General features: G+C 40.0%; 2 protein-coding genes across 3 annotated transcripts; one reads left to right on the forward strand and one right to left on the reverse strand.

Moving 5' to 3' along the window:
* Positions 1-2,699: 2,699 nt before the first annotated feature.
* On the reverse strand, positions 2,700-13,947 carry rgs11 (regulator of G protein signaling 11). Its single transcript, XM_037786458.1, has 17 exons — positions 13,756-13,947; positions 13,347-13,443; positions 13,065-13,115; positions 12,206-12,312; positions 11,019-11,070; positions 10,726-10,784; positions 10,483-10,559; positions 10,327-10,408; positions 9,433-9,501; positions 8,900-8,923; positions 8,725-8,786; positions 8,305-8,418; positions 6,939-7,054; positions 6,216-6,303; positions 5,991-6,129; positions 4,375-4,457; positions 2,700-4,292 (listed from the first exon to the last, which is right to left on the reverse strand). The coding sequence occupies exons 1-17, from the start codon at positions 13,816-13,818 to the stop codon at positions 4,154-4,156; spliced, it is 1,422 nt and encodes a 473-aa protein (XP_037642386.1). The 5' UTR covers positions 13,819-13,947; the 3' UTR covers positions 2,700-4,153.
* Positions 13,948-15,856: 1,909 nt separating this feature from the next.
* On the forward strand, positions 15,857-22,251 carry c12h7orf26 (chromosome 12 C7orf26 homolog). 2 transcript variants are annotated; one of them, XM_037788598.1, is made up of 8 exons: positions 15,857-15,990; positions 18,023-18,223; positions 18,310-18,531; positions 18,674-18,839; positions 19,016-19,293; positions 19,405-19,642; positions 20,238-20,277; positions 21,807-22,062. In XM_037788598.1, the coding sequence occupies exons 2-8, from the start codon at positions 18,029-18,031 to the stop codon at positions 22,060-22,062; spliced, it is 1,395 nt and encodes a 464-aa protein (XP_037644526.1). In that variant the 5' UTR covers positions 15,857-15,990; positions 18,023-18,028. The 2 variants fall into 2 exon arrangements, with proteins under 2 accessions (XP_037644526.1, XP_037644527.1); XM_037788599.1 differs by lacking the exon at positions 15,857-15,990 and having other exon boundaries at positions 18,029-18,223; positions 21,807-22,251.
* The last annotated feature ends 2,526 nt before the right edge of the window (positions 22,252-24,777 follow it).

Below are 24,777 nucleotides of genomic sequence, written 5' to 3' on the forward strand. Positions count from 1 at the left end.
TAGTCGATGTAAACACTCCTCATTCTTGTATCCTCTTGTATTTTCATTTTCTGCACAGGCAAAATTTTAAAATTGTTTCAACTTTTTTTTTTTTTGCCGGGTAGTTTAAACAACCTTTAAAATAGTTTGGCTTTCTAGCTTCGTGCTGGAACTTTCAACCATATTACATGGTCTTCATTAGCAGATTAAATCTTTCTTCAAAATGTATCATTGTAGAACAGAAAAGTAATTTAAAATCATGTAATAGAAATGATTTCACTAGCAAGGACCACATCATCAACAATGACTTTATTAAGGAAAAACATGATTGATGTGCGAGGTTTGAACTGCTTGTTGCTCATCTGCTTTGCCGAATGTGTTGTGGGGAAGCTTCGGAAGGGAATCCGTCGTAGCACCCGCGCACGGCGAACCCCCTCATCACCCTATGTAGAGGAGAGGAAGAGAGAGGTAGAGAAAAGCAGGGTGGGAGGGAGGGGCGCTGAATACGAGAGCGGGAGAGGAAGAGTGAGTTATAATCAATATTGAATATGAATAATGAATAATGTTGTGGTATTATTCCTTATTTCATGCGCTATTTGAGGATTTATACATTATTATTACATACTTATATGTATAAAATTTTTTTTTTTTTTTTAAAAACATTCGAATACTGATTACCATGGCAACGGTCGAAGCTTTGAAGCATTCGGGTCAGCCGTAGATTGAGGTGTGGCTCCTGCTCCTGAAACTCCGCTAGGTAGTTTCAATTAAAACCAGTAAACTGCTCTTTATGCGTACCACATGTATCATGCCTTCCCATAATCCACATCTCTACATACTCTGCAGTACATGGCAGGAGGTCCATGTCCAGATTTACATGCAGTTTGTATTGAAACTGAATGACTCCTTTCTTTTCTTGTCTACTGTTTATTTTCCCGCTCTAAAACCTTACCACTCCTTACTTTTTAACACTTATTCTGAAGCACTTTTAAGATTGAAGAGCTGATTCCTCTATGTAGTGTACATAGCCCATCATGTGTATGAATGGGCACTATGAATGTATATTCAGATTAATGTGTCCAGTGCCTCCTCGTGTCTGTATCTGTCTGGGAATGAGTGCAATGTATGCACCTGTATGAGTGTGTGTTTTGTCTCTTGCACCAGTGAAGCACTTTCCATACTTGATTTCATGTTAAAACATACAGTATGCTCATGTGTTGTCTATTTCTAAGCGTCCCATACTGTGATGATTTTCTCATTGTGATTTTGCACAGGTTCAAGTTTCTGTCACACTTGCATAGCCTTCCTTTCTTTTTTAAATTTGTCCTTGTGTGCGAGTGTGAATCACTTTATTTAGAAGTAGGAGTATGAAAGGCATTGTACCACTACGACACTCTGTAGCTCTCATGCGTGTAAGGATGAAGAGATTTAATGTTCTGTGTAAAACGTGATTTTACTTCCCTGTACTGGACAGCTACTTTTCAATCTGTTAAAAAAAAATCCAAACAGCATTTATCCCATCAAAAATAAATCTGTGCTATAAAGAGAAAGGTTTCATGATTTATTTTATTTTTATTCAGTCTCAAAATGTCCCCCCCCCCCCACACACACACACACACACACACACACTAAGAGTGGATGGGGCAATGGAGGGAAGTGGATTATCATAATCCTCAGAAATATAGAAAGTGCTTGTGTTGAAATACACATTTCACAGTCTGCGTGCTTGTGCATGAGTATGTTTGCCCTTATATGGCTTACCTCCATTAGTAAATCTGATGAGCTCTCAGGTCCCGCAAAGCTGACACAGATCAGTGCTGCAGGTCACAGCGTCTAGCCTTAACTGCTCATTGTTTTTCGTTATCAAAGGCCGACATATCCTGATTTTTAATCCCGAGAATGAGTTCAAAAGTACTGCATCCTGTTTCCCTTATGCAATTTAAAATTATCTTTCATAAGATCCTGATTATCTTTAAAACGCCACGCTTTCAGTTTATAACACAGGTTTTCTGTCTAACTCCAGACTTTAGCTCCTCCACAGCCATAGAAGATATTATACAACAGTTTTCCCAGACTGAGTAGACCTCCTTATGATGTGTAACCTGACATGTATGTGTAAAATCAGTGAACTTTAACCTGAATTGTCACCTGAAAGGGGTCCTTGCTCAGTAGTAGTAGTGGTGAGTCCCAACCTGGGATTAAGATCAATCTGAGCTGTCTCAAGATGATTAAAGGGATAAAAAAAGGAAAAATAATAAATTTCTTTCTCCTCAAAATTATATTTATTTCTTGTAAATATTCTTTCATTTGTTTTTGCTATATTTTTCTTTTGAAATACTGGATACTTTCACCTTGTCAGCCCTCTCACTTCTTTTTTAAGTTATTTTTTAGGGGCATTTTTACCATTTTTTATTGACAGTGGATAGAGTCTTGGAAAGGGGGGAGAGAGAGAGAGAGTGGCTGCGGAAAGGGCCACAGGCCGGATTCGAACCCGGGCCACCGCGGTCAGGACTGAGGCCTATTACATGGGCGCCCGCTCTACCGACTGAGCTAACCAGGCGCCCAGCCCTCTCACTTTTTTCAAAATTCATACATGTTATTCCTATGGTCTAAGACAGTCCAAAACATACTAGTTAACATGAACAACTCTCTCCCAAATCCCCAAACTAGAGTGTTAAAACTCAAACTTGTGATGTCATAGGGTATAAAGTCTGGAGCTGATCCACAGACAATGACTACATAATATAATAAGTATATGGGAACATTTTCTGTTTCACAACTGACTAAACACCCTGTGGGTTCTCAAAATCAGTCTCCCATTCACTGTTCACTTTATACCCTATGATAACCCTAGTTAAGAGTTTTTCTAGTTTTCGGACTGTCTTAGATCATAGGAATAAAAGTGTATGATTTTTGAAAATGGGCGTAGTTCCCCTTTAAATAAAATGGTGGTTGAACTGCTCACAACTCATATTAACTAAAGGGTAGACATTGTTCATTTTTAGGGGTCACAAGACAAAATGGTTTGGATCCACTAATTTACAGGAATAAGTAAAACTAGTATTACTTTGACTGCATACAGCCAGTAGAGGGAGCCAGTCCAGTGAAAAGGAAAGAAACTGCAGCTCCCTCGGGACTAAATGGAGGGAAGTAAAACCCGAAAGGTTATTAGATGAAGAAGGAAGGTGTGAAAAGAAGTTACTAAGTTCAGACACAGTAGCGGAAGAGAGAGCGAGAGAGAGAACAGCATGTGCAGACAGATGTCACTGTAGGAAACAGACCTGAGCAAATGTTTTCTGCAAATAGCAGCTGGTTTTTAAGCTTCTGGAAGTAGCTGTGAAATGGGCTGAGTGACTGAACTCTACTCAGTACTTCATCATTACAAAACCTTCACATCTGGAGTTTAATAAATGCTAAAACAAACCATATAAAGGCTTTGTGCTTAAAATAGATCCCACGTCTACAAAGAAATAGAACACATGAATGAAAGAGAGCAGAGAGGAGCGAGAGGAAGTCAAAGAATAAAAGCAGATCCACACTCACAGTTCACCACGGCATGCAGCGCTGAGAGCACAACACAACACTGAATGCTGTTGTGACATTTTATTGGGATGAAAAACATGCTCGAGCAAAATTAACAGCGACGACCGGCATGGGATGAACAAAACAAGCAAACTGTACGATAATCGTACACATGCTGAGGTAAAGTTTTGACTAAATACATATTTTACATCTCAATTGCTCTATAAACAATGCTTTTGTTTAAACCTGCTTATGAGAGACAGAGTAGATTCTATATAAAAGCTACTGAGGGAGAAAAAAAGACTTGGTATTAGGAGTCAATATGAAGAACGGGACAGATTGTTTGAGATGGGATGGGATGCTGGATGACTACGCAGCACTAAAAGCTCTTTTTCCTCTCTGCTGTTCGCTGCCCGTGCTCGGGGAATAAGATGTGATGCTGCTGAGGTACGCATTAACACCTGTGCTCTGAGAGGAAGCTCTAACGTTGAAGTCCTAGCTCTGGTACTGTTGAAGCGTTGTGGCTTTCACACAGACAGCTTGACTTGAAAGAAAAAGCAGAGAACTCCTTGGGTGGTTGCTATGGTGACCGACAGAGACAATGGAGGCCGAGATTGTCACGTTTTTGTTTTTTTTGTTTTTTGGCCCGACATCAGACATGGGAGCCGCCTGCAGAGTTGGTACCTGCATGCCCGGCCCCCTTGGCGTGCCCGTCTTCGTCCATCGTCTGGGCGACGGCCTGAGCGGGGGAGGGGCTAGAGTGCCGCTGGCGTCTCATGAAGGGGAACACGCTGAGAGGAAGGAGTGAAATGTTAGCGAATGAATGTAGTAAAGTATAAGTAAAGTAAAAGTTGTAATTGATTCGAAGTTCACCTCTTCTTTGTCTCCTGGGGGACAATAGCTTTGACCAGCATGTTCTTGTATAGGTCAGACTTCAGATATCTTGGGTAAGAGTCCTAAACGCAAAAACACAAATACAACATTACCACCTAAACACATTCTAATAACTGTCTCCTAACCTTTAAAGTTGTTGTGATGTGTCTGCTTTTAGTTTATGGACGAGAAATGAATTCCATATCTACCTAAAGTTGACAGAAAATGTATGTTTTGACCAAACTAGAATTACCGCCTTGTGGTTGTATGGCTCCGCCAACCAGTCAAGTTGCAGTTTATATCCATGTCTGTCAATAATGTCATCACTAAATCATTTTATCCTGTTAGACATTTGCATGAAATTCTTGAGTTATGGCCAAAAACGTGTTTTGTGAGATCACAGTGACCTTGACCTTTGACTTTTGACACCAAAATCGAATCAGTTCATCCTTGAGTCTAAGTGGACGTTTGTGCCAAATTTGAAGAAATTTCCTCAAGGTGTTCCTGAGATATCGCGTTCACGAGAATGGACAACCTGAAAACATAATCGCGCTGTTGCCGGTGCGGAAGCATAATAAAATGTGCTTGGTTTGCATTCTATCTGAATGGATGACAATTTTTTTGTTGGGAATTGTATATCCAGGAAAGGAAAGGGCATCAAATGTGGCGTCCCTCAGGGGTTAATACTGGGTCCACTGCTGTTCAGTTTGTGCAGCCACAAAATCCGGAAACCCCTTGCAAGTTATCATAATTACGCTGATGACACACAGTTATACCAACCTACCCCTGGAGATCTAAACCCTGTTAAATCCCTGTTAAAGAGGACCTATTATGCTTATTTCCAGGTCCATACTTTTGGGTTTCTACTAGAACATGTTTACATGCTTTAATGTTCAAAAAACGCTTTACTTTTCTCATACCAGCACCTTTTTTCACCCTCTGTCTGAAACGCTCTGTTTGAGCTCCTGCTCCTGGACTTTGGGCTCTGTAACTTTGCAGACCTTTTACATGCACAAAAAACTATATAACACACTAAAAGAAAGGGAAAAAGCACAAAAGCATAATAGGTCCTCTTTAAATCCTACTCTTCCAGGCAGCCATTGATTTTTCTTTTCTCTTCTGAATGGTATGAAAATCGATTAGCAGATTCGTGAAGCTTGCTTGAGCAGTACCTCCCATCACACTGAACACCAAAACTGCAATCATTTTTGGCAATGTTATATTATCATTGCACGATAATGTAATTTAAGTGCAGACTGATTTAAAAAGTCCACACTGTATTACCACACAACGATAATGCAAATTTTAATATCCCAGGAAATGATGACACCATTCAAATACTTATCAAAAGTCTGTTAAAAGATTTTCACATTCTATATAAATGAATTTAAATCATTGGATGCCTGGAAGAGGAGAAAAAGTGCATTCAAATTTGTCACACAGTAGTATGGTTTGGGAAATAATTAGCTGTTATGTTAAGTATAGTTGATTTACGGCAAAGGGGCTAAAACATGCATGACCATTGGTATGGACAATTAAGACAAGTTAAGACAAGTGTACTGTCTTTCCATATCCAAAGGTTAAAGTGTCAATCTACAATGTGTCAGAGGTCAGACCTTCTTCATGAGAAAGTAGATGTGCATTTGTGCGTCGTCCATGACGAAACGATGCGGGTGTCTGATCCCCTCAAGAGTTTTAACCATCGTCTTACTGTCGATGTTGACCCAACGGGCAGCTCCGGGAGCCAGGAAGTTCCTGAGCCACACACAAAAGATTGTCAGTCATCTGACGGTAAATATAAGTGTATATTTCTGCATGTGTGTGTGTGCTTGTACGCTTACTTGTAGATGTCTTCCACTTTCTCTATGATCTTGGAACTTTCTCCGTGCCTAATCTCCTCACAGGCCTGCCAGAAACACAGGTTCTCCGCTAGCAGAGAGAGACAGAGAGTGAGGTGTCGGGTATGTATGGAGATGAATAACACAACAGTGACGCAGGGAAATGTGATAAAAACAATTAGAGACTTTTTATAGCATGGCTGGCCTCTGTGGAAAACCTTGGCCCCTGGCAATATTTCATATGTCTGCATGGATGAACAGATCCCTTTCCTGCTTCTGTTCTTCTTCCTTATCTACTCTTTCCATCCTCTCAACGAACCATATCATGAAATTAATCTTCCTTTCCACTACCTCAACTCTTCCATCTTTCACCGCTGGGATTGGAAAATGTCATTAGGGGAGATAATGAAATTCTGAATGCTAGTAAGAGTAAGAATCAATTTAAGATGATTGTCATATGATAACAATTAAATTAGTTTTACTCTCTCTATTATTGCGATACGGTTCCCTATATATAATTCCATTTGCAGCATTCAATTGCCAATTTATATTCAACCTGAAGGTGGTTTAGAATACAAATAAGAAGGTGTAGGAAATATTCTGGGATATTCTGTGTCTGAATTCCTCACACCAAGTTGGGTCGGGTCCGATCACCAAACCTAATCAGCAAATGTTTTAACATTTGTATTTTGAATATATTTCAACATTTCAGTCACTCCTTCTTACCACTAAACTCTTTCTCCAGGTAGGTCATGAACTCCCGCCTCCCCATGTCGTCACAGAGGAGCTCCATGAAGCTGAAGCTCCAACGTTCAACTCGAAGACGTGTCGGTGTAGGTACCCTGATCACGGTAACACAACGACAACACAAACACATCCACTGTGACACTGTGAGCTACTGTGATAACTTTGAACTACAAAAATGAACTGACATGTTAAAGGGATAGTTCGGGTGCTTTGAAGTGGGGTTGTATGAGGTACTTATTCATAGTCAGTGTATTACCTACAGTAGATGACGGTCGGCACGCCCCCAGCTTGGAGAAGCAGACAGGAGTTAACGCACGTAATCAAAGAAATGTACTGCTGTGGACGGGGCCGGCAGCAAAATGTATTTTAGCCACCTAAAAGGCCCACCATATTTGATATGGAACTGAAGCCGTTGTATCCGTTCATGCTCTCCCAAAAGCCACCAGACTCCGTTGAAAAAAACTGTAATTTTACCACACTAACTAACTGATGCAGCGGTAGACCAGCAACTACCGTGTTCTGCGAGGTAAAATTACTGTTTTTTCAATGGAGTCTGGTGGCTTTGGCGAGCGCATAGATAACAGCATCGGTTTTCCGTCTGAAGCATTGACTGTCTAGCTGTCTCACGTAGGGCTGGACAATATATTGATATTATAGCGATATTGTGATATGAGACCAGATATATCGTCTTAGATTTTGGATATCGTAATTTGGCACAAGTGTCCTGGTTCCTGGTTTTAAAGGCTGCATTACAGTAAAGTAATTTTCCAAACATACCAGACTGTTCTAGCTGTTCTATTATTTGCCTTTACCCAATTAGTTATTATATCCAAATTATCCAAATAATAAGCTATCAAAAATCTTATTGTCTAAATATTTTGTGAACGCACCGATAGTCAACCCTACAATATCGTCGCAATATTGATATTGAGGTATTTGGACAAAAATATTGTGCGCCCAACCCTAGTCTCAAGGCACGGTAAACCAGCGAAAATATTCTAAATACAGGGTACACTTAAACTGATATTGATTTTTTTAGGTGGGCTTTTCTTTTAGGTGGCTAAAATATTTTTTGCTGCCGGTCCCATCCACAGCAGTACATTGCTTTGCTTCTGTGCGGCAACTCCTGTCTGCTTCTCCAAACTGGGGGCGTGTCGACTGTTATCTACTGTAGGTAATACACTGATTATAAATAAATACCTCATACAACCCCACTTCAGAACACCCAAACTATCCCTTTAAGAGATGCTACCAAAGCTTAAAACCAGCTAAACTAAAATGCAGTTTAGATTTGTTATAACGTGTGTGTGTGTGTGTGTGTGCATATCTGTGTGTATTTCCTCACATTTCTGAATTCATTGTCCAATGTGCGGTGTCATCAGAGATCCAGGGGTTACTGGGAAGGCAGCCTTGCATAATGGGGTCATGGTTCAGGTACTGCTCGCTGTATTTCACAAAACTGCACATACACACAGACACATAAATGCAGCGGCATGCACACACACACACACACACACACACACGCACACAAACACACACGGTATTATTGTATTAGTGCTGCAGATCATAAGAGTTAATGGCTGCTAATTCCAACTTGCCTCAGGAAGCATCCATTAGTGGCTCTTATAGTGGGAGCACTAAGCCTTACGTGCATGTGTATGCGTGTGTGTGTGTGTGCGTGCGTGCTGGAGAGTTCGGTTCAGGCAGTCCGGGACTACAAGTCCATTAGTCCTTGTGTGTATGTGTACTTGTGCATGACACGTACCCTTCTAGGCAGATGGATGACTTTACACGGTTTCTTCCAAGGGCCCTTCTATAAGTGTCGATCTGTAAACAAAGAAAGAAGCAAATGTACAAATGTAAACACACACAAAGCGAGCTATAACATACACTCAATGTACTTAAAGTGAGGGTATATATACATTATGTATGATGTTTACCTCACTTTTGAAGTAGTCACTGTTCTAATTCTGTAAAGAGAAATACAGTGTCATCACTTTGGGTCACACATTGACTGCATTATACTTTTATACAGTCATATCAGTAGAACAAGGAAGCCTCCCCGTGTCTATATGTGTCCACCCATACAAACAATGGCTTAGTATGCATGAGATTATATACTGATCAAAACATAATATATATTTAATTATCATCAAAGATGGATATTTTTCTGTGCCGCTGCTACTTAGAAATGGTTATGACCAGCTATAATTTCCATGTGGGACAATGGAGGTTTGGCTATCATGTCTTGTCATGTCCTCAAATTTTTAACCTCTATGTATAATTATAAAAAATATTGCAATGTACTGTAATTGTCCATAGTATAGCACGGCTCACTTTGACACTTACTTTGAAACAATCCCCAGCAGCAAGAAAGAAGGAAAGCAAGCATAGACGCGTTATCACATTACGTTTTTTCAGAGGGGAATAAACGCTAAAACAGGAAGTAAACAAATCTGATGATGTCACTGACCAGTGTAACTCGTGCGCTGAAGTTATTTGGTCTCTCCAGACCCATGTCCAACACATTATGTGCCCCAGGCTGGAAAAAAAAAGCACACACATACGCACACTAATAACTAAATGTACTGTGTGTGTGTGTGAGATGAGAATATGCGTGTGAGTGAGCACTTATCCTTCCTTGAGCTTTCCACTCCACTGGCTCTGATTTTTATTCTCAAGTTCCTCTTTCTTTTTCTCCATGTCCTCGTCCCTAATTCATAAGGGCAAGACAAGATGGAGTCTCTCCTCCAAACCCTTGTCCTCTGGTTTACCCTCTCCTCTCCTCTCCTCTCCCCCACAGTACCGCTACACTTCCCATCATCACTTTGCTTTCTGCCCCCACACACACTTTTTCCCTCCCTTCTGATCCTCCTCTCTACCTGTCTTCATCTAAGAATCAAATGGACGGCTTTGATGTTTAGGCAACATAAAGAAAGTGGAATATGATGAGTTTTCGTTTTCTCTCCCTCTGTTCCTCTCTCTCTCTCTCTCTCTCTCTCTCTCTCTCTCTCTCTCTCTCTCTGTTTCTCCTGTTGTCAGCTCCGGCTTTAACCAGATGGGCTGAATATTTCATGTAGGAGGCAGAAGGGACTGTGAGTGAACATTAGTGGGACTTCTGACTGTTTTAAATACTGTTGTGTTTCTATAGTTGAATAGTATAGTATAGTATAGTATAGTATAGTATAGTATAGTATTAGTGTAGGGTAGTGTAGTAGATATTCTAATCCAACAGAGTAGAAAACACTGTAGTGTAGAATAGTATAGTATAGTGTAGTGTAGTGTAGTATACTATAGTATAGTATAATATAATAATGATGATGATACAATAGTACACTACAGTAAAGTACAATGAGAGTAAACGTACCGGGGGTCTGTTGATGAGCCAGTAGGCCTGCTCCTGACATTCTAGTACAATGCGGTCAGCCTTCCGCCGCTGTTTGGATGCTCTAAACATAAATCACACTGTAAGTTTGCGTGAGTGTTTACGTGTTTGTGCGTGTTTGTGGGTGTGTGGGTGTACCTGAGTTGCTCTCTGGCTTGCATCACCACAAAGTCCCAGGTGTGGTTGATCCTCTTGTGTAACACACTGTACCTCTCCTAAAAAGGAAGAGAGGAAAGGGAACAACGGATGAATAAAAAAAAAAGAGAAAACAAGACTAGAATTTAGAAAAGTAATAATAACAGGCCTTTTAGTTCAGACTACTGCATAATTCATAACGCACACACACATTCACTCTCTCTTACTTACACACACTTTCCTCACCTTTTCATATTCCATCAGTTCTCCTTGTTTTCTTATGTTCTTTTTTGCCAAATAGATTGCTGATGGCATATAAAACAAAAACAATACAGAAAGAAATGAAAACAGAGGTTAAGAGAGTTGTGCCCTGATCTACATCTGTATGTTTTTCCCCACAGCGCCTGCAAATGCTTAACAGAACTCTTTTGAGAAGTTATATTTGAAGTGATGGCTTTCATGAATTATTTATAGTTTGTCACACGATGGGTGGGAAATAACTCTTCTCTCTCGTTTGTTTTTGGCATTTCCTTACTCACCATAGTCCAGCTCTGAGGCAGGCCACCGGGTGCTAGTCCAGAAGTAAGGAGTCTGAGGAAAAACAAGTGACATTTTTTTGACATTTCTGATAGAGATTGATCGTGAAGCTGGTGGTGAAAAAGTGGCAGCAGAGAGTGGCAGATGGATGGGGGATTAGAAAGTGGGCTAATGGAGTGTTTTAGAGAGAGAGAAAGGGAGATAGCCAGTGATAGATGGAGAGAATGTGAGTCCAAAGTCGTAAAGCATTTAAACTGGAAGGAGGGACGGTGGGTTTTTACAAGCAGGTGGAATAAATACCCGATTTGACTGTTATCAGGCCATTAAATAGGCGTTACCAGTCGCTATAAGCACCATAGATGTGGGTCATTAAGGGCCTACTACACCTACTGAGTTGTGAAAGTGAAAGTGGAACTTAAAAGCAACACGTTCTAACATGTTGTAAAACCAAACTTTTTTAGGTTTAGACAATAAAACTACAACTTCTTTAGGTTTAGGCAAAAATAACTACAACTTTTTTAGGTTTAGGCAAAAAAAAGACAACTTTTTTAGGTTTAGGCAAAAAAAAAACTACAACTTCTTCAGGTTTAGGCAACAGAACTACAACTTCTATAGGTTTAGGCAACAAAACAACAACTTTTTTAGGTTTAAGCAATAAAACTACAACTTCTTTAGGTTTAGGCAAAAAACAATACAATTTCTTTAGGTTTAGGCAGTCAAACTATAACTTCTTTAGGTTTGGACAACAAAACTACAACTTCTTTAGGTTTAGGCAACAAACAACAACTTCATTAGGTTTAGGCAACAAAAAACACTTTAAGTTTAGAGAAAAAAAGTTTTGGGTTAAAATAACTACAAACACAACTTCACATTGTTGGTTTCACACAGGATGCAAAGTCTTGTCTCCTGGGTGAAAGTCCTGTGTATCTCCACCCCTTTTGAAGTTTCACGCTGTCTATACTACAGCGCCTGACTTCCACTCCTTCTCCTGTCATAATTACTACGGTGTTGTGTTCTCTTATACCTTCTTCCGGTGATCTACTATGTGAATAGATGATAAAGCCTACTAGTGGGTGTAGTAGGCCCCTATTGACCCACATCTATGGTGCTTATAGTGACTGATAACGCCTATTTAACAGCCTGACACCAGTCTAATCAGCTGAATAAACATACTGCATGAGGGACTTACCTGGAAGCGGTAGGGCGACTCGTCAGGCCGTAACACAAGAGATCTCGGCTCCTTGAGGGGGTATATATAGCCGTATCTCACCAGCATGCCACTGATGTGCAGTGCCTCTGTTAAACACCACAGAAGAAACTAATCACAGGACTGTCTCATGGTTTCTTTAGGCTGTAAACTGTATGATGTCTGATGGCATCTGAAAGAGCTGTTTCAGTAAGGATGAAGCTCTCAAACTGAACAAACTGTATGCATCATTCAGAGTATATAAACTGCTTCATTCATCATTCATTTTTTTATCAAACACCTGCACCCTGTCAGCAATCGCTCTCAAATCAAAGCTTCGTCCCAGTGATGAAATGCGTCATCAATCTTCAGTCTCCCCTCATTTGGTAAAGAGCCCTACTTTTGAGACTGACAGCTACCAAAAAAAGCTGTGTAATGCATTTTAATCAGCTTTTACCACTCACACTCTCTCTCTCTCTCTCTCTCTCCCTTGCTGACTGGCTCCTCTCTTTCCTCCTTCAGTCTGCTCCGAGGCTCAGAAGGGACCAGCAGGCTACTTTTTTTTCCGCCCTCTAATTTACTTCAGGTACTGCAAAGTCTCCTGAGGTGAAGAACCTCCACGGGGACGCTAATCAAACCCAGATCATCAGGTGAGTTAATCAAACTTGGATCCTCTGGGGCTCACACCATTCCTGTTTACTGGAAACAGCCCCCACATTACACACTACCACGAAACACCATATCCTAGCAACGCACAGGCAACGACACACAACAAGCGAGGAAAACATAAACAAGAGAATCACAGCAAATATTCTCTATCTCACATAAACACAAATATATATGCATCAATCCATTTCCTTACCCTCCTCACAGACACAGTACTTCTGGATCAACCAGGCAATCATGTCACGCCCTGAAGAAGAAAAAGAGAGACAGAAATAAAGGAGACAAGAAAAAGAGGACAAACTTCCTCTCTCTCTACTCTGCAAAGCACACACAGTATTCTCCAAAAAATCCACCGCTGCATTATGCATGAGCGCTGGGACAAACACAAGCTGCAACGTACATGTCCACACACACACAGATGCTAATGCACACTGACATAAAGGGACACACACATATAGACACACACACACACACACACCTGTCATGGCGTGTGGAATGATAGTGATGAGGAGCCTCTGGTTTCTCATCTTCATGCCCATGTCAGGGTCCTGCATGGCCACAATCACTTTCTCCATCTGTCAGGGGAACACACACACACACACACACACACACACACACAGAGAGAGATGGAGATGTACACACACAGATGGAGATGCACACACACACATGCATGCAGATACACACAATATAGAAAAAGCAGTCAAAACATACATAAGTCAGACATTCAGATAAAACAACATACTCATATTGAATGTTCCACCCTTTCATAACTTGTTCTCCTATCCTTGCACTGGTTGTATGTCACACACAGAGGGTTTTATATATATAGGCTACAGTATAATATTTCACATTATAAGAATTGACAGACATAATTCCTATAATTGTACCTTTCGAAAGCATGCCATTTGCTCCCGGTGCCAGCCTCCTTTAGCCATGGTATTGATGGTCATCTTGCGGGCTGCTTGGGATCACTCGACGGGACGGTAAAGTGCAGGACCGAAGTGATGTGTCGGGAGCGCGCAGCAGAGAGTGCACCACTGTTTCCTTTTTTTTTTTTTACCCATCAGGCGGTCCGGTGCGTGGAGGCGCGCCCCTGTGTAGATTAGAAGGGATTACTGTGTGCCAAAGTGATTTTTCAATATGATATATAGTTCCTGCAGTGAAAACAGCAGTTTGAATTTTTGTGTTTATATATTTGTCACTGATATATTTAAGCCCATTGAAAATGCATGATCAACAAATTCTCAAACATATTTGCGATTATGCGATGAGGTCTACAAACTTGCAGTTAAATGGGGTTAAAAATGATGGTTATAACACAATGACACTTTTTAAAAGTCAAGTTCGTTATGGCCAGCAAGCACTGCTATCACATTAGTATCACACCTTCACAGAGTTTTTACTTACCCGAAAAAAATCATACTACAAAAGAGGTATTGCATAAGAAGACAATCAATAAATATAGCCCTATAAATAAGAAAATAAATACTATTTTAAGTAATTCTGGGTGAGATCATAAAAATGTCCTAATTTTGACAAACATAAAGTCTTTGTCTGATAAAATAGGCTAACTTTTTTTTTATTATTATTTTCATTTCCTTTCAACAGGTACAGTCGTACAGCACAATCACATGTTTTAACATGACACAACAGGGTCAAGTGTCCTTAGGAGGTAGTCCGGGAGCTTCGGCATCCCCAAAATGTCCATACATTGTTAAATTAAATAGGAATGACTAATATTCTTCGTCCATTGGCCCAGAGAATACATAGATGTACAGGAAGGAAAAATAACATGTTTATTTATACTTATATTAGGAGAGAGGATAAGATAAGTATAAGCAAAGTAAATAGTGATAATAAATCACAAAATAGGCTAACTTAACATATATATCTCAATAAAGCTATAGGCCCATAAATAAGAAAATAAATAAAAAAAATTCCTATTAAGTAATTATGGGTGATGATATAAAAAATACTAATATTTCTTTAATTTAAAATATAAAAATCTGCTATTTTTAAGCCTATGAATAAATAAACAAACAATAGTTTTCCTTTTATGTAGCCTAATTTATCTTTTATGTAGCCTAATTTATCTTTTATGTAGCCTAATTGAACAGAAGCTTCTTCCCAGCTACAATAAGACTGGTGGCAAAGTACGTTAAAGAGGGACACAAATACCCCACACCGCACCTCCATATATTATTGACCCACAGTACACCTGAACTGAATGGACTGTAATGCTGTGCAATATGCTGCCTTCCACTGTGTAATTGTCTGAAATATATTAATTATTATTTTTTTTTTAATATTTTTGAGAGCTACAAGTTCTTTTAACATGGTCATGGAACATATATACTGTTTATTTGTATTCTGGGGGTATCGTTCCTATGCAGAGGGTAGTTTATTTTATTTATTAACTACACTGAGGGCGTTTTATATATATATTTATTATATATTTTAATTATTTATTTATTTATTGTGTTGAGTTGAATGTGCTACTTATTTTGTACTGTAATTACCTTGTGCCTTTTCTATCTTTTTTCTTTTCTTAAAGCTGACTCAGTGTAAACTGCTCAGAATTCCAATGTACTTATTATAGGTGCAAATGGCAAATAAAACTCTTGAATCTTGAATCTTGAATTGTGAGATGATACAAAAAAAAGTTAGTTTTGATTTAGAAAAACTTGAGGTTTTTGCTAGCTAAAACAGGCAAATTTATTTATCTCTATTTTATGTTATTTTTATTTTTTTTTATCTCTAACGTAAATATAGAGACCTAATAAATAAATGTAACAATATTTTTTTTCCTTTTGTGTAATGCTGTGTGAGATAACAAAAATAACAAATATTATTTTTTTTTAAACACCTTACGGTCTTTGTATTGTAAAATATGTTAAAGTCTATTTTTTGGATTATGATGTTCCCCGTGCAGAAAGAGCTAACAAAGTATGTTGTTGACATTTATAAACAGCACATGCGCTGACTTCGCTAAAAACGTCAATGGCGTCAGTTTATCCCTCTCAGGTTTCCGTAGCAACCGGAAGTGGTTCCGTCGTCGTTTAGAGCCCGTTCACTTCTCTCAACGGCTCATTTACTAACTCTATTAAGAGCTTTTAACAAAGGTAAGACGTCCACTACATACTTGTGTTTTCTTGAAAACACTCCGACGATAACTAACCAACCTGAGAGTTGTTGCGGAACACAAAACAGTCTTTCTTTAGCTGGCTAACCCTGCTAAGTGCTAACCTTAGCTAGATGCTAACCCTAGCTAGCTGCAGCAGGCTGCAGGAGACCGACTCACTGTGGAGCTGCTCACCTGAGGAGAGTCCAGTTACAGCTGGAAACACACAGTTTACAACACAGATATATTCCTCTTTTTGTGTATGGATGGAAGTAAACACAGGCTGAGCATCAGTGCATTGCTGTGTTACAGCTAGAGCTGGTTTATTGTAGTTTTTGGACACATTTCCGACACATTCAGTCAAGACTTTGTAAAGCAAAGTCTACAACATCATGCCCATGTTGTATTAATGTAATGTTGAATGTCAACTGATGGAGAGGTGGAAGAAGTACTCAGATCTTTTACTTAAGTAAAAGTACAAATACCACAGTCTAAAAACTACTTCATGACAAGTAATACAGAAGTTACATAAGTAAAAGTACAGAAGTATTATCAGCAAAATGTACTGAAAGAATCAAAATTAAAAGCAGAATGGCTCATTTCAAAGTGTTATATTCTTATAGAATATTATATTTTTCTGTTTTTATCACTAGCAAATACATTTTGATGTTATACATCAGCATTTCTGAGTACATTTATATACTTAATATACTATTGGGTAGATTTGTAGTACTGCATCATATCATAAAATCATATGATATGATTTTTATGTAAAAAGTAACTAGCAGCTATAAGTGTAAAATAAATGTAGTTGAGTAAAAAGTACAATTTTCCCTCTGAGATCCAGTGGAGTAGAATTATTAAGTAGCATAAATTGAAATACTTATGTAAAGTACAAGTACCTAAAAATTGTACTTAAAGGTCCCATATCATGCTCATTTTCAGGTTCATACTTGTATTTTGTGTTTCTACTAGAACATGTTTACATGCTGTAATGTTAAAAAAAACTTTATTTTCCTCATACTGTCTGCCTGAATATGCCTGTATTTACCTTCTGTCTGAAACGCTCCGTTTTAGTGCATTTCAATGGAATTGCAACGGAATTGCGTTGCTAGGCAACAGTTTGGGTCCATGTTTACTTCCTGTCAGCTGATGTTATTCACATACACTAAAACAGGAAATAAACTGGGACACATTTAGAATGTTTATGTTTAAAACCGTGTAATGGTATAAGTATTGTATATTTGTGACATCACAAATGGACAGAAATCCTAACGGCTTGTTTCAAACGCGCAATTTCTGAATACGGGCTGTGTGTATTTCTCCGTATATTGAGCGTTTTGATAGTTTAACAGTATTTATATCGCACTTAAACCTGCTTTATAATATAAAAGACATGAAAATCTCACTTTTTACAATATGGGACCTTTAAATTAAAGTACAAATACCACAGTCTAAAAAACTACTCCATGACAAGTAAAAGCCCCAATTTCAGAAGTTACTCAAGTTAAAGTACAGAAGTATTATCAGCAAAATGTACTGAAAGAATTAAAATTAAGGTACTCATTATGCTGAACGGCTCCTTTCAAAGTGTCATATATTATAGAATATTATAATTTTCTGTTTTTATCACTAGCAAATACATTTTAATGTAGTTCTATAATTTGGAGTACATGTATATACTTTATATACTACTGGGTAGATTTGTAGTATAATACTTCATCATATTTTAAAAGCATATGATATGATTCTTATGTAAAAAATAACTAGTAGCTATAAGTGTCAAAAGTACAATATTTCCCTCTGAGATGCAGTGGAGTAGAAGTATTAAGTAGCATAAATGGAAAAACTCAAGTGAAGTACCTCAAAATTGTAAATAAGTACAGTACTTGAATAAATGTACTTAGTTACATTCCACCACTGCAGTTTAATCACCTATTTTGAAACAGTTCTTAAACATGTTACTCTTGAATTTTCAGCAACACATTTGACTTGTTAATGAAGGTTTTACATTTTCTATGGGTATCTGCTAGGTAGTGATGGGCGACATTCGTCAGTCGTTGCTGCCTCGCGATGTGCTGAGTGCAGCCAAGGAGCTGCTGTATCATCTGGACATCTACATCTGTAACCTGGTGCAGTCGGGAAGGCAGCCTCCTCAGGTCGACTCCAAAACCCAGGAGCTGGTGGAGGAGTTCATTCTGCATGCACCAAAGGACAGAAACACCCCATCCAGGGTAAGACATGACCCTCAACATCCAGTATATAAACACACACACACATGGAGCAATAAACCAATTAATTGTCTGTGTTTTTCTTTCAGAGGATGAGTGCTCTCCAGGAGCTCCAGCTGCTGGAGATCATGTGCAGCTGTTTCCAGGAACAGAGTCGCGACACTGTCCGTCAGCTTATGTTCTCCGCCCTCTTTAGTCTCCAAGGCAACCAGGCAGACGAAAGTCGAATGGCGCTGTTAGGCAAGCTGGTCTCCATGGCAATCGCTGTGGGCAGGGTTCCTATCTTGGAATGTGCTGCTAGCTGGTTACAGGTGAGGATTCAAACACACTTACTATGTTTTGTGTGTGTTTTAGTACTTTTGTGTATTCAACTCTTTAGTGCCTCCTTCCATGTGCGTTTGTGTACTATGGATGTGCTGAACATGTGCCTCCGGTTGTGTTTGTGTCCTGCAGAGAACCCACCGTGTGTACTGTGTGCGCCTGGCTCAGGTGCTGGTAGACGACTACTGTAGTATGGTGCCAGGCTCGGGGCCCACCCTGCAGAACATCCACAGCGCCAGCCCACGCTTCTGCTGCCAGTTCATCACTGCTGTCACCACCTTGTATGACCTCACCACAGGTGGGTTAACACAAAATTGCAAAAATGTATAAAATGTGGGACCTGAAAAACTATAAAATCACATTTGACCTCTGTCTGTTAAATGTCTGAAAATATAAAATTCCCTGGAGTGTTTTCTTGCAGTGTTTTGCATCCTTTTAGTCATCTTAACAACATCTTTGGTTGTGTGTTTTCAGAGGAGCTCACCCCTCCTTTAGAACTCCTCCAGATGATTGTGTCATGGATCCAAGATGACCCTCGTCTAGTCCTAATCACCTTCCTAAACACGCCCCTCTCTGGCAACCAGCCAATCAGCTCACTCGATGTCACACCATTAGGGGGGTTGGTGCGCTGGTGCATCAAAGCCCCCCTGGCCTACAGTAGAGACAAGAAGCAGGCGTTAACCAATGGCACCACTGAGAGTGAACCAGAGGTGGGGCCTCTGTTTTCTGCTCTCCATCTGAGTGTCCTCCAGGTATGTTTAGATACATTTACCTACAGTATACATTTGCATGCAGCATGCAAAACACCTTCAAAATACACAGCGAAGATAATCAAGCCATTGTCCGTCTCCTGTCACGTTTAGGTCCTCATGCTTTTGCCGAACATACTAAATGAGAAGGGGCTTTATGGTCGCCTGGCGCTGCTCCAGATGGAGTCTCTGGCCGCACTGACCTCAGACCTCTCCAGGCTGTTGGACCAGGCCGACAAACACACGCAAACGTCATCCGTGGACACACGTGCGCTGTCTCAGCTGGCCCTGGACCGGCTGGCACAGGCCCTGCAGGTGGCCATGGCCAATGGAGCCATGCTCTGCTCGAGAGGTAAGATTTCGAAAAGAAAGATACAAGTGGTCCAGAGGTAGAGGCTGGAGAAGTGGATTGCAAATTGTCAATTCATTTAATCAGATTTTTAATTATCCAGGAAGTGTCTTGGGATTAGTTGTGTTTTTACAAGAGAGACCTCAATAAATCCATCTGTGTGGTGGAGTATCATAAAACAAATAGGCACTGTTACAATAGTTGGAGAGTCCGTACTCTGTTATGGTAATGTAGATCGGTGAGAGCTTGTCGGGCCGTACCTGTCCTGGTTGAAAGATATACTTTTGACTTTTACTACTATTTGTATTTTCGTGAATAAAAATTAAGCATAAGCTTAATAGCATTACAGTTTCCCAGCTAGTGCGTTTCCCAGTTTTCTAGAGACTGAAACTCAGAAGAACATCAGGCTTCAACACAACCTTCAACATCTCCACCTTCTCTGCTGTAGACCTGCAGAGGGCAACAATGTGTGAAAAGCTACAGATTTGACATACTTAACAAGTAACTGACTAACTGGTGTGATCGCTCGTCCCATGGATTGTCTCGTCATGCTTTGGTGAAGTTTGAGTGTTCATTTCATGCTGCCTTGTCTCAACAGAGGACCTGAGGGCCATCTGTTCCCGGCTGCCACACAACAAGTAAGAACCGTTAACTGTCCATTACCCATTTAACTTGTAACCATTTCCATGGTTACCTGGTTTTAGCTAGAACTATACAGAACAAGAGTATAAGCACAGCATCAGCTTCAGGGTTATCTACCTATATGTAGAGAATACCCCCATGTTAAGAGTAAACCTCCTCTGTGCCTTGATCCACATTGTGTGCAGCATTATTTAACTAAAACCATTTTAGTTAAACAACGCTGTAACTTTATTTAATAAGGACATTTATTAGTGTAATTCAAAATGTAACCGGTGTTTTTCAATCTGGATTTTCCAATTCCCTATTTCCCCATGTTTTTGTGTCTAACTGACTAATACGGACAACAATTTCTGAAATTGGTCCAATATTGAGGGAGAGCGCTGTAGAGGGCAGCTGCTCACGGGCTGAAGTATGGTTCTGGCAGAGTCATTTACGTCCACTTAAGTGCTTGTTTTTTCCATGACAGGCTCTGATTGTTCTTACAAGTGTCTGACATTTAGAAAGAGTCTTGCTCAAGGAGAAGTCTCATTCTGAAATCTGGCGAGGTGACGTGTTACCGGGAGACAGCGGTGGAATACATCCATGGTGGAAACACAAGCAACAGCCGGGCAGCGTTTGTTGTGTTGGAGTACAGAAAGCGTAGCTTAGTGTTATCTAAAACATTTTCAATATCATGGCTGAATGTGGATGAGGTATTTGAATTCGATGGCCATCTGTATTTATTTAAGCCAGAGTATACAGATATATCCAGATTTCAAAACAAGACTTGTCCTTGAGCGGAACTTGGACACAATAACAAACAGACCGCATCAGGCGAAGGGTAAAGAAAATATTTTATTTCTCTGTAGGGTCCTTTCCATAATGTTGTCAGACACTTATAATAACAATCTGAGCCCGTCAGTGGCAACAAAAAGCACGTTTAGTGGACGTTACATTGACCCTGCTCATTTGCCCTTGCAGCTCGTTTAGCAGCCGTCGGTTACAACATTATCCCTTAACACTGGACCAATTTGAAAAATTGTTTTCCCCATTAGACACAAAAACATGTGAAAATAGGGTCCAGGTTGAAAAATACCGAAGTTACACTTTTACTAAAAAAAGGTTAAGACATACACTTGATTTCTGCTACAATTCCAGGCTACTTTTCCTTTAAGAATAGTGCTTTCCTCAGCCTGCTGTGTATTGAGTGAACTGACAATCAACATAATTACAGTAAGCACCCTGCCAACGAGTGTCAGGTTAATTCCACACACACATTTGTTTTACGTTTGATTAATGTAAAGAATAAATTACATATAAACACAAATTCTGTAATATTTTACTAATATAAAGTGGCATGTTTAAGAACAGTAAATCAATTTTGAAGCCAGAAAAACTGTGCAGCACTCACTGTCACTCATTTCATCGGGGTCCTTTGTTTCTCAACCCTAAGATTTTTGTTGTGATGCCTAAAAATTATTTATATTTTATGTTTTTTGTTCCGTATGAGCATTTAATCTCTGTGTCCTTGTTTTTTTCCCCCCAGTTTGCTCCAGTTGGTGTTGTCAGGCCCAGTGATGTACTACAACAACATCCACACCCCTCCACTGGCCTTCAGCCCGCACGCAGCTCACTCCCCCATCGCCTCGCACCCCACACACCCGACACACCCCACACACCCCACACACCCCACACACCCCACACACACACCCCTCGTCGCCACCCATCCCTCCTCTCACCCTCAGTATCCCGCTCAGCCTTTCATGACGGGGATGCCGTTCCCCTTCCGACCCAGCCACTAAAAGAAATAATGTCCCATCTTGTGAAGCTGTGTGTTTATGTATGTATGTATGTGTGTGTGTGTATGTCTGTTTGTTGCTGTACATGAATGTGTGTGTGAGTGATGCATTATGTTGTTAATGAGCAGATGTGCTTCTGCTAAAAGTCTGAGAGGCTAACATGTTTGTCCAATAAATATTTTTTTACCTCACTCTTGATGTTGTTCTGTATTCCAACCACTTGTGGTCACTGTTGTCTCACTCCCAGCTACAAATGCATAATATCCAGCTTCAAACTGCAATGTACTTCAGGGCTTCATTTGAATTATTGCAAAGTACAAGATGGCACGGAAAGAGAACTCTGCCGTAAGCTTAATTATGCTTTATGCAAATTGTACGTGCTGTTTTTTACTGTATGGAACAAGAGTTAAAGAGCTCTTAAATGTGTAAAAATACATTGTTTGCATGGTGAGAACAAACCAAACTGCTTCTTATAATCAGCACCAAGCAAGAGTCCTGCATTTAGATTAAATAAATGGAATTCACACAAGGAGAGATGCAGAAAAAAAGCTCTAGGATGGTTTGACCCATGTGGCACCCACACCACCACAGGCTACATGACTCATGCTGAGCATAAATATCTAAAGGTGGACTGTTCACTCTGTCCCAAACCGACATGGGTCATTACATAACTAAAGATGTCAGAGTCTTTTGGAGCCGAGCCCTGTGTGCATAAACTCGGGCCTGTTATTAGACAGATATCATATCGTTCGTCTGCAGCACACCAAAAAAAGATGTCCAACCCTCCCCAGCAAGGACCCCAGCTGCTCTCATCCAGGATGAGAATTGCATCATCCATACTAGTCTCTGCACAGCATCAGTGACTGCTTAAACATTTAAGCACTTTCCACATTAGTACAAGTGTGAACTGGAGATTTATTAAGGGTTGTTGGGTTTTGGGAATCCTAATGGACAGGAATGACGTGTGTAAATCCCCATTTTTAAACCCTACTTCCTCATAATCATCTTTAATGCACGCTCTGATAGGCCTAGGTGTGCTACTACTCAGTAGTGTTTCCATATTTAGCAGTCACTGCTTCCTCATCTATTCTAGTATCTTACAATGGTTCTGCTGATATTTCTTTAAGACTTCCTGGAACAACTGTGCCAAAAGACATCAAGTCTCTTATCACCTCTGTCTCCACAGGGGCGTCTAGGTGTTGCAGCATCTTGGACTCCAGCTGTCCGCCTCACATTGTCTCTCACAAGTGTACTGTTAGAGGCTGATTGTTCTCACGCTGTAGATTGTACTGTCCGTGGGCTTCCCCCCCTGCAGAGCTCATGGGTGGGACTGACAGTGATAAGGATATCTTTTCTGGGAAAGTGATGCATTACTGTTAGGCTGGTGGGAGGTGACAGCAGATAATATTCGAGTGAAAAAGGCGCGATCGAAGAGAAGAAAGTGTGTGTTCATACTAAAGAGAGTGTGTTCCTATAAATCATACAGGAGCTGTTTGGTGCAGGCTTGATCAGGCTTCCAGATTTTGAACAATATTGTCAGTATTGGCAAAATCACTTCAAAAAGACTGGAAATTACACATTCAAAATGATATTTTACTTTCAACCTACTATGTAAAAGTTTTAGCCAATTAGCATTGTCAGGCTATTAAATAGTCTATAAGCACCATAGATGAGGGTCAATAGGAGCATACTACACCCAATAGTAGGTCGTGTCATCTATTCACATAGTAGATCATCGAAAGACAAAACTCAGGGTTTTCACCCCATGAGAAACCAACATTGCATACGTGTCTTTTTGTGCACAAGTCTTAACGTCACTTTCACTTTTGAAACGTAGTTATTTTAAGCCAAAACACAATGTTTTTCTGTAAACTTAATGAAGTGGTTTTGTTGCCTAAACCTAAAGAAGACTTTTTGTTTGTGTTCAAAACATAACATTTCATTCAGTTTTACGTGTTGAAACGTGTTGCTTTTAAGTTTCGCTTCGATTTTTACGTTGTAGGTGTAGTAGGCCCCTACTGACCCATATGTATGGTGCTTATAACGACCAATAAAGCCTATTTTAATGGCCTGATAGCAGTCGAATCGGGTGGTTTTATGACTGTATGTGGTTTTTATAGTGTGACCAAAGCTCACAATGCCTCATTTTGTCTTCTACTTGTATACGCCTAATTATTCAACCTTAGTTTGAACATTGCTATGCCAGTGTGCCATGACACTAAACATGCTGGACAGAGCTGGTTTTGTCTGTGCATGGTTGTAGTTATATAATGGGTTTCAGAAAAAACCTTGGTTTTGGTTGGTCCACTTCCCCCTTGCAGGTGTGCGTTGTGGTTTTGCAGGACTGTCTGTGTCAGCAGCTGCAAAATCATGGTTTCCTGTAGGAAAAACTAACTCCCAAGGCCAAACACCAAATCTGTTTAAGAACTCGATTTTCCAGGCTAACCATAAACCAGATGGGTGAACCTTCATTCTGAGTCTGTCTGAATTGAACCATTAGTCTGTGAATATCTGCTCTGCTTGGGCTTTTATCAGATGAATGTCACAATGATGCTTTACGCTTCAAGTGGGAAACCCAATGACTGATTCATGCTTGAAATAACACAAAGCAGAAGTAGAGAAGGATATAGAGCTGTTTTTCACTAACACCTTTTCCCTCTGTATTGTCATTTTGCATAACTAGAACGCAGGTGTGTTCATCACACTTCCTCGGTCATC

The sequence above is a fragment of the Sebastes umbrosus genome, chromosome 12, assembly GCF_015220745.1.
Source record: "Sebastes umbrosus isolate fSebUmb1 chromosome 12, fSebUmb1.pri, whole genome shotgun sequence".
Taxonomy (NCBI): Eukaryota; Metazoa; Chordata; class Actinopteri; order Perciformes; family Sebastidae; genus Sebastes; species Sebastes umbrosus.

Coding starts and splice junctions, on each gene's coding strand:
- rgs11 (XM_037786458.1), bottom strand. CDS start 13,818: ATGACCATCAATACCATGGCTAAAGGAGGCTGGCACCGGGAGCAAATG. Junction 10,560..10,725: donor AACTGATGGAATATGAAAAG/GTGAGGAAAGTG, acceptor CTTCCTTTTTAG/GAGAGGTACAGTGTGTTACA. Junction 8,419..8,724: donor TCATCCATCTGCCTAGAAGG/GTACGTGTCATG, acceptor GTGTATGTGCAG/TTTTGTGAAATACAGCGAGC.
- c12h7orf26 (XM_037788598.1), top strand. CDS start 18,029: ATGGGCGACATTCGTCAGTCGTTGCTGCCTCGCGATGTGCTGAGTGCA. Junction 18,224..18,309: donor ACAGAAACACCCCATCCAGG/GTAAGACATGAC, acceptor TTTTTCTTTCAG/AGGATGAGTGCTCTCCAGGA. Junction 18,840..19,015: donor CTTGTATGACCTCACCACAG/GTGGGTTAACAC, acceptor GTGTGTTTTCAG/AGGAGCTCACCCCTCCTTTA.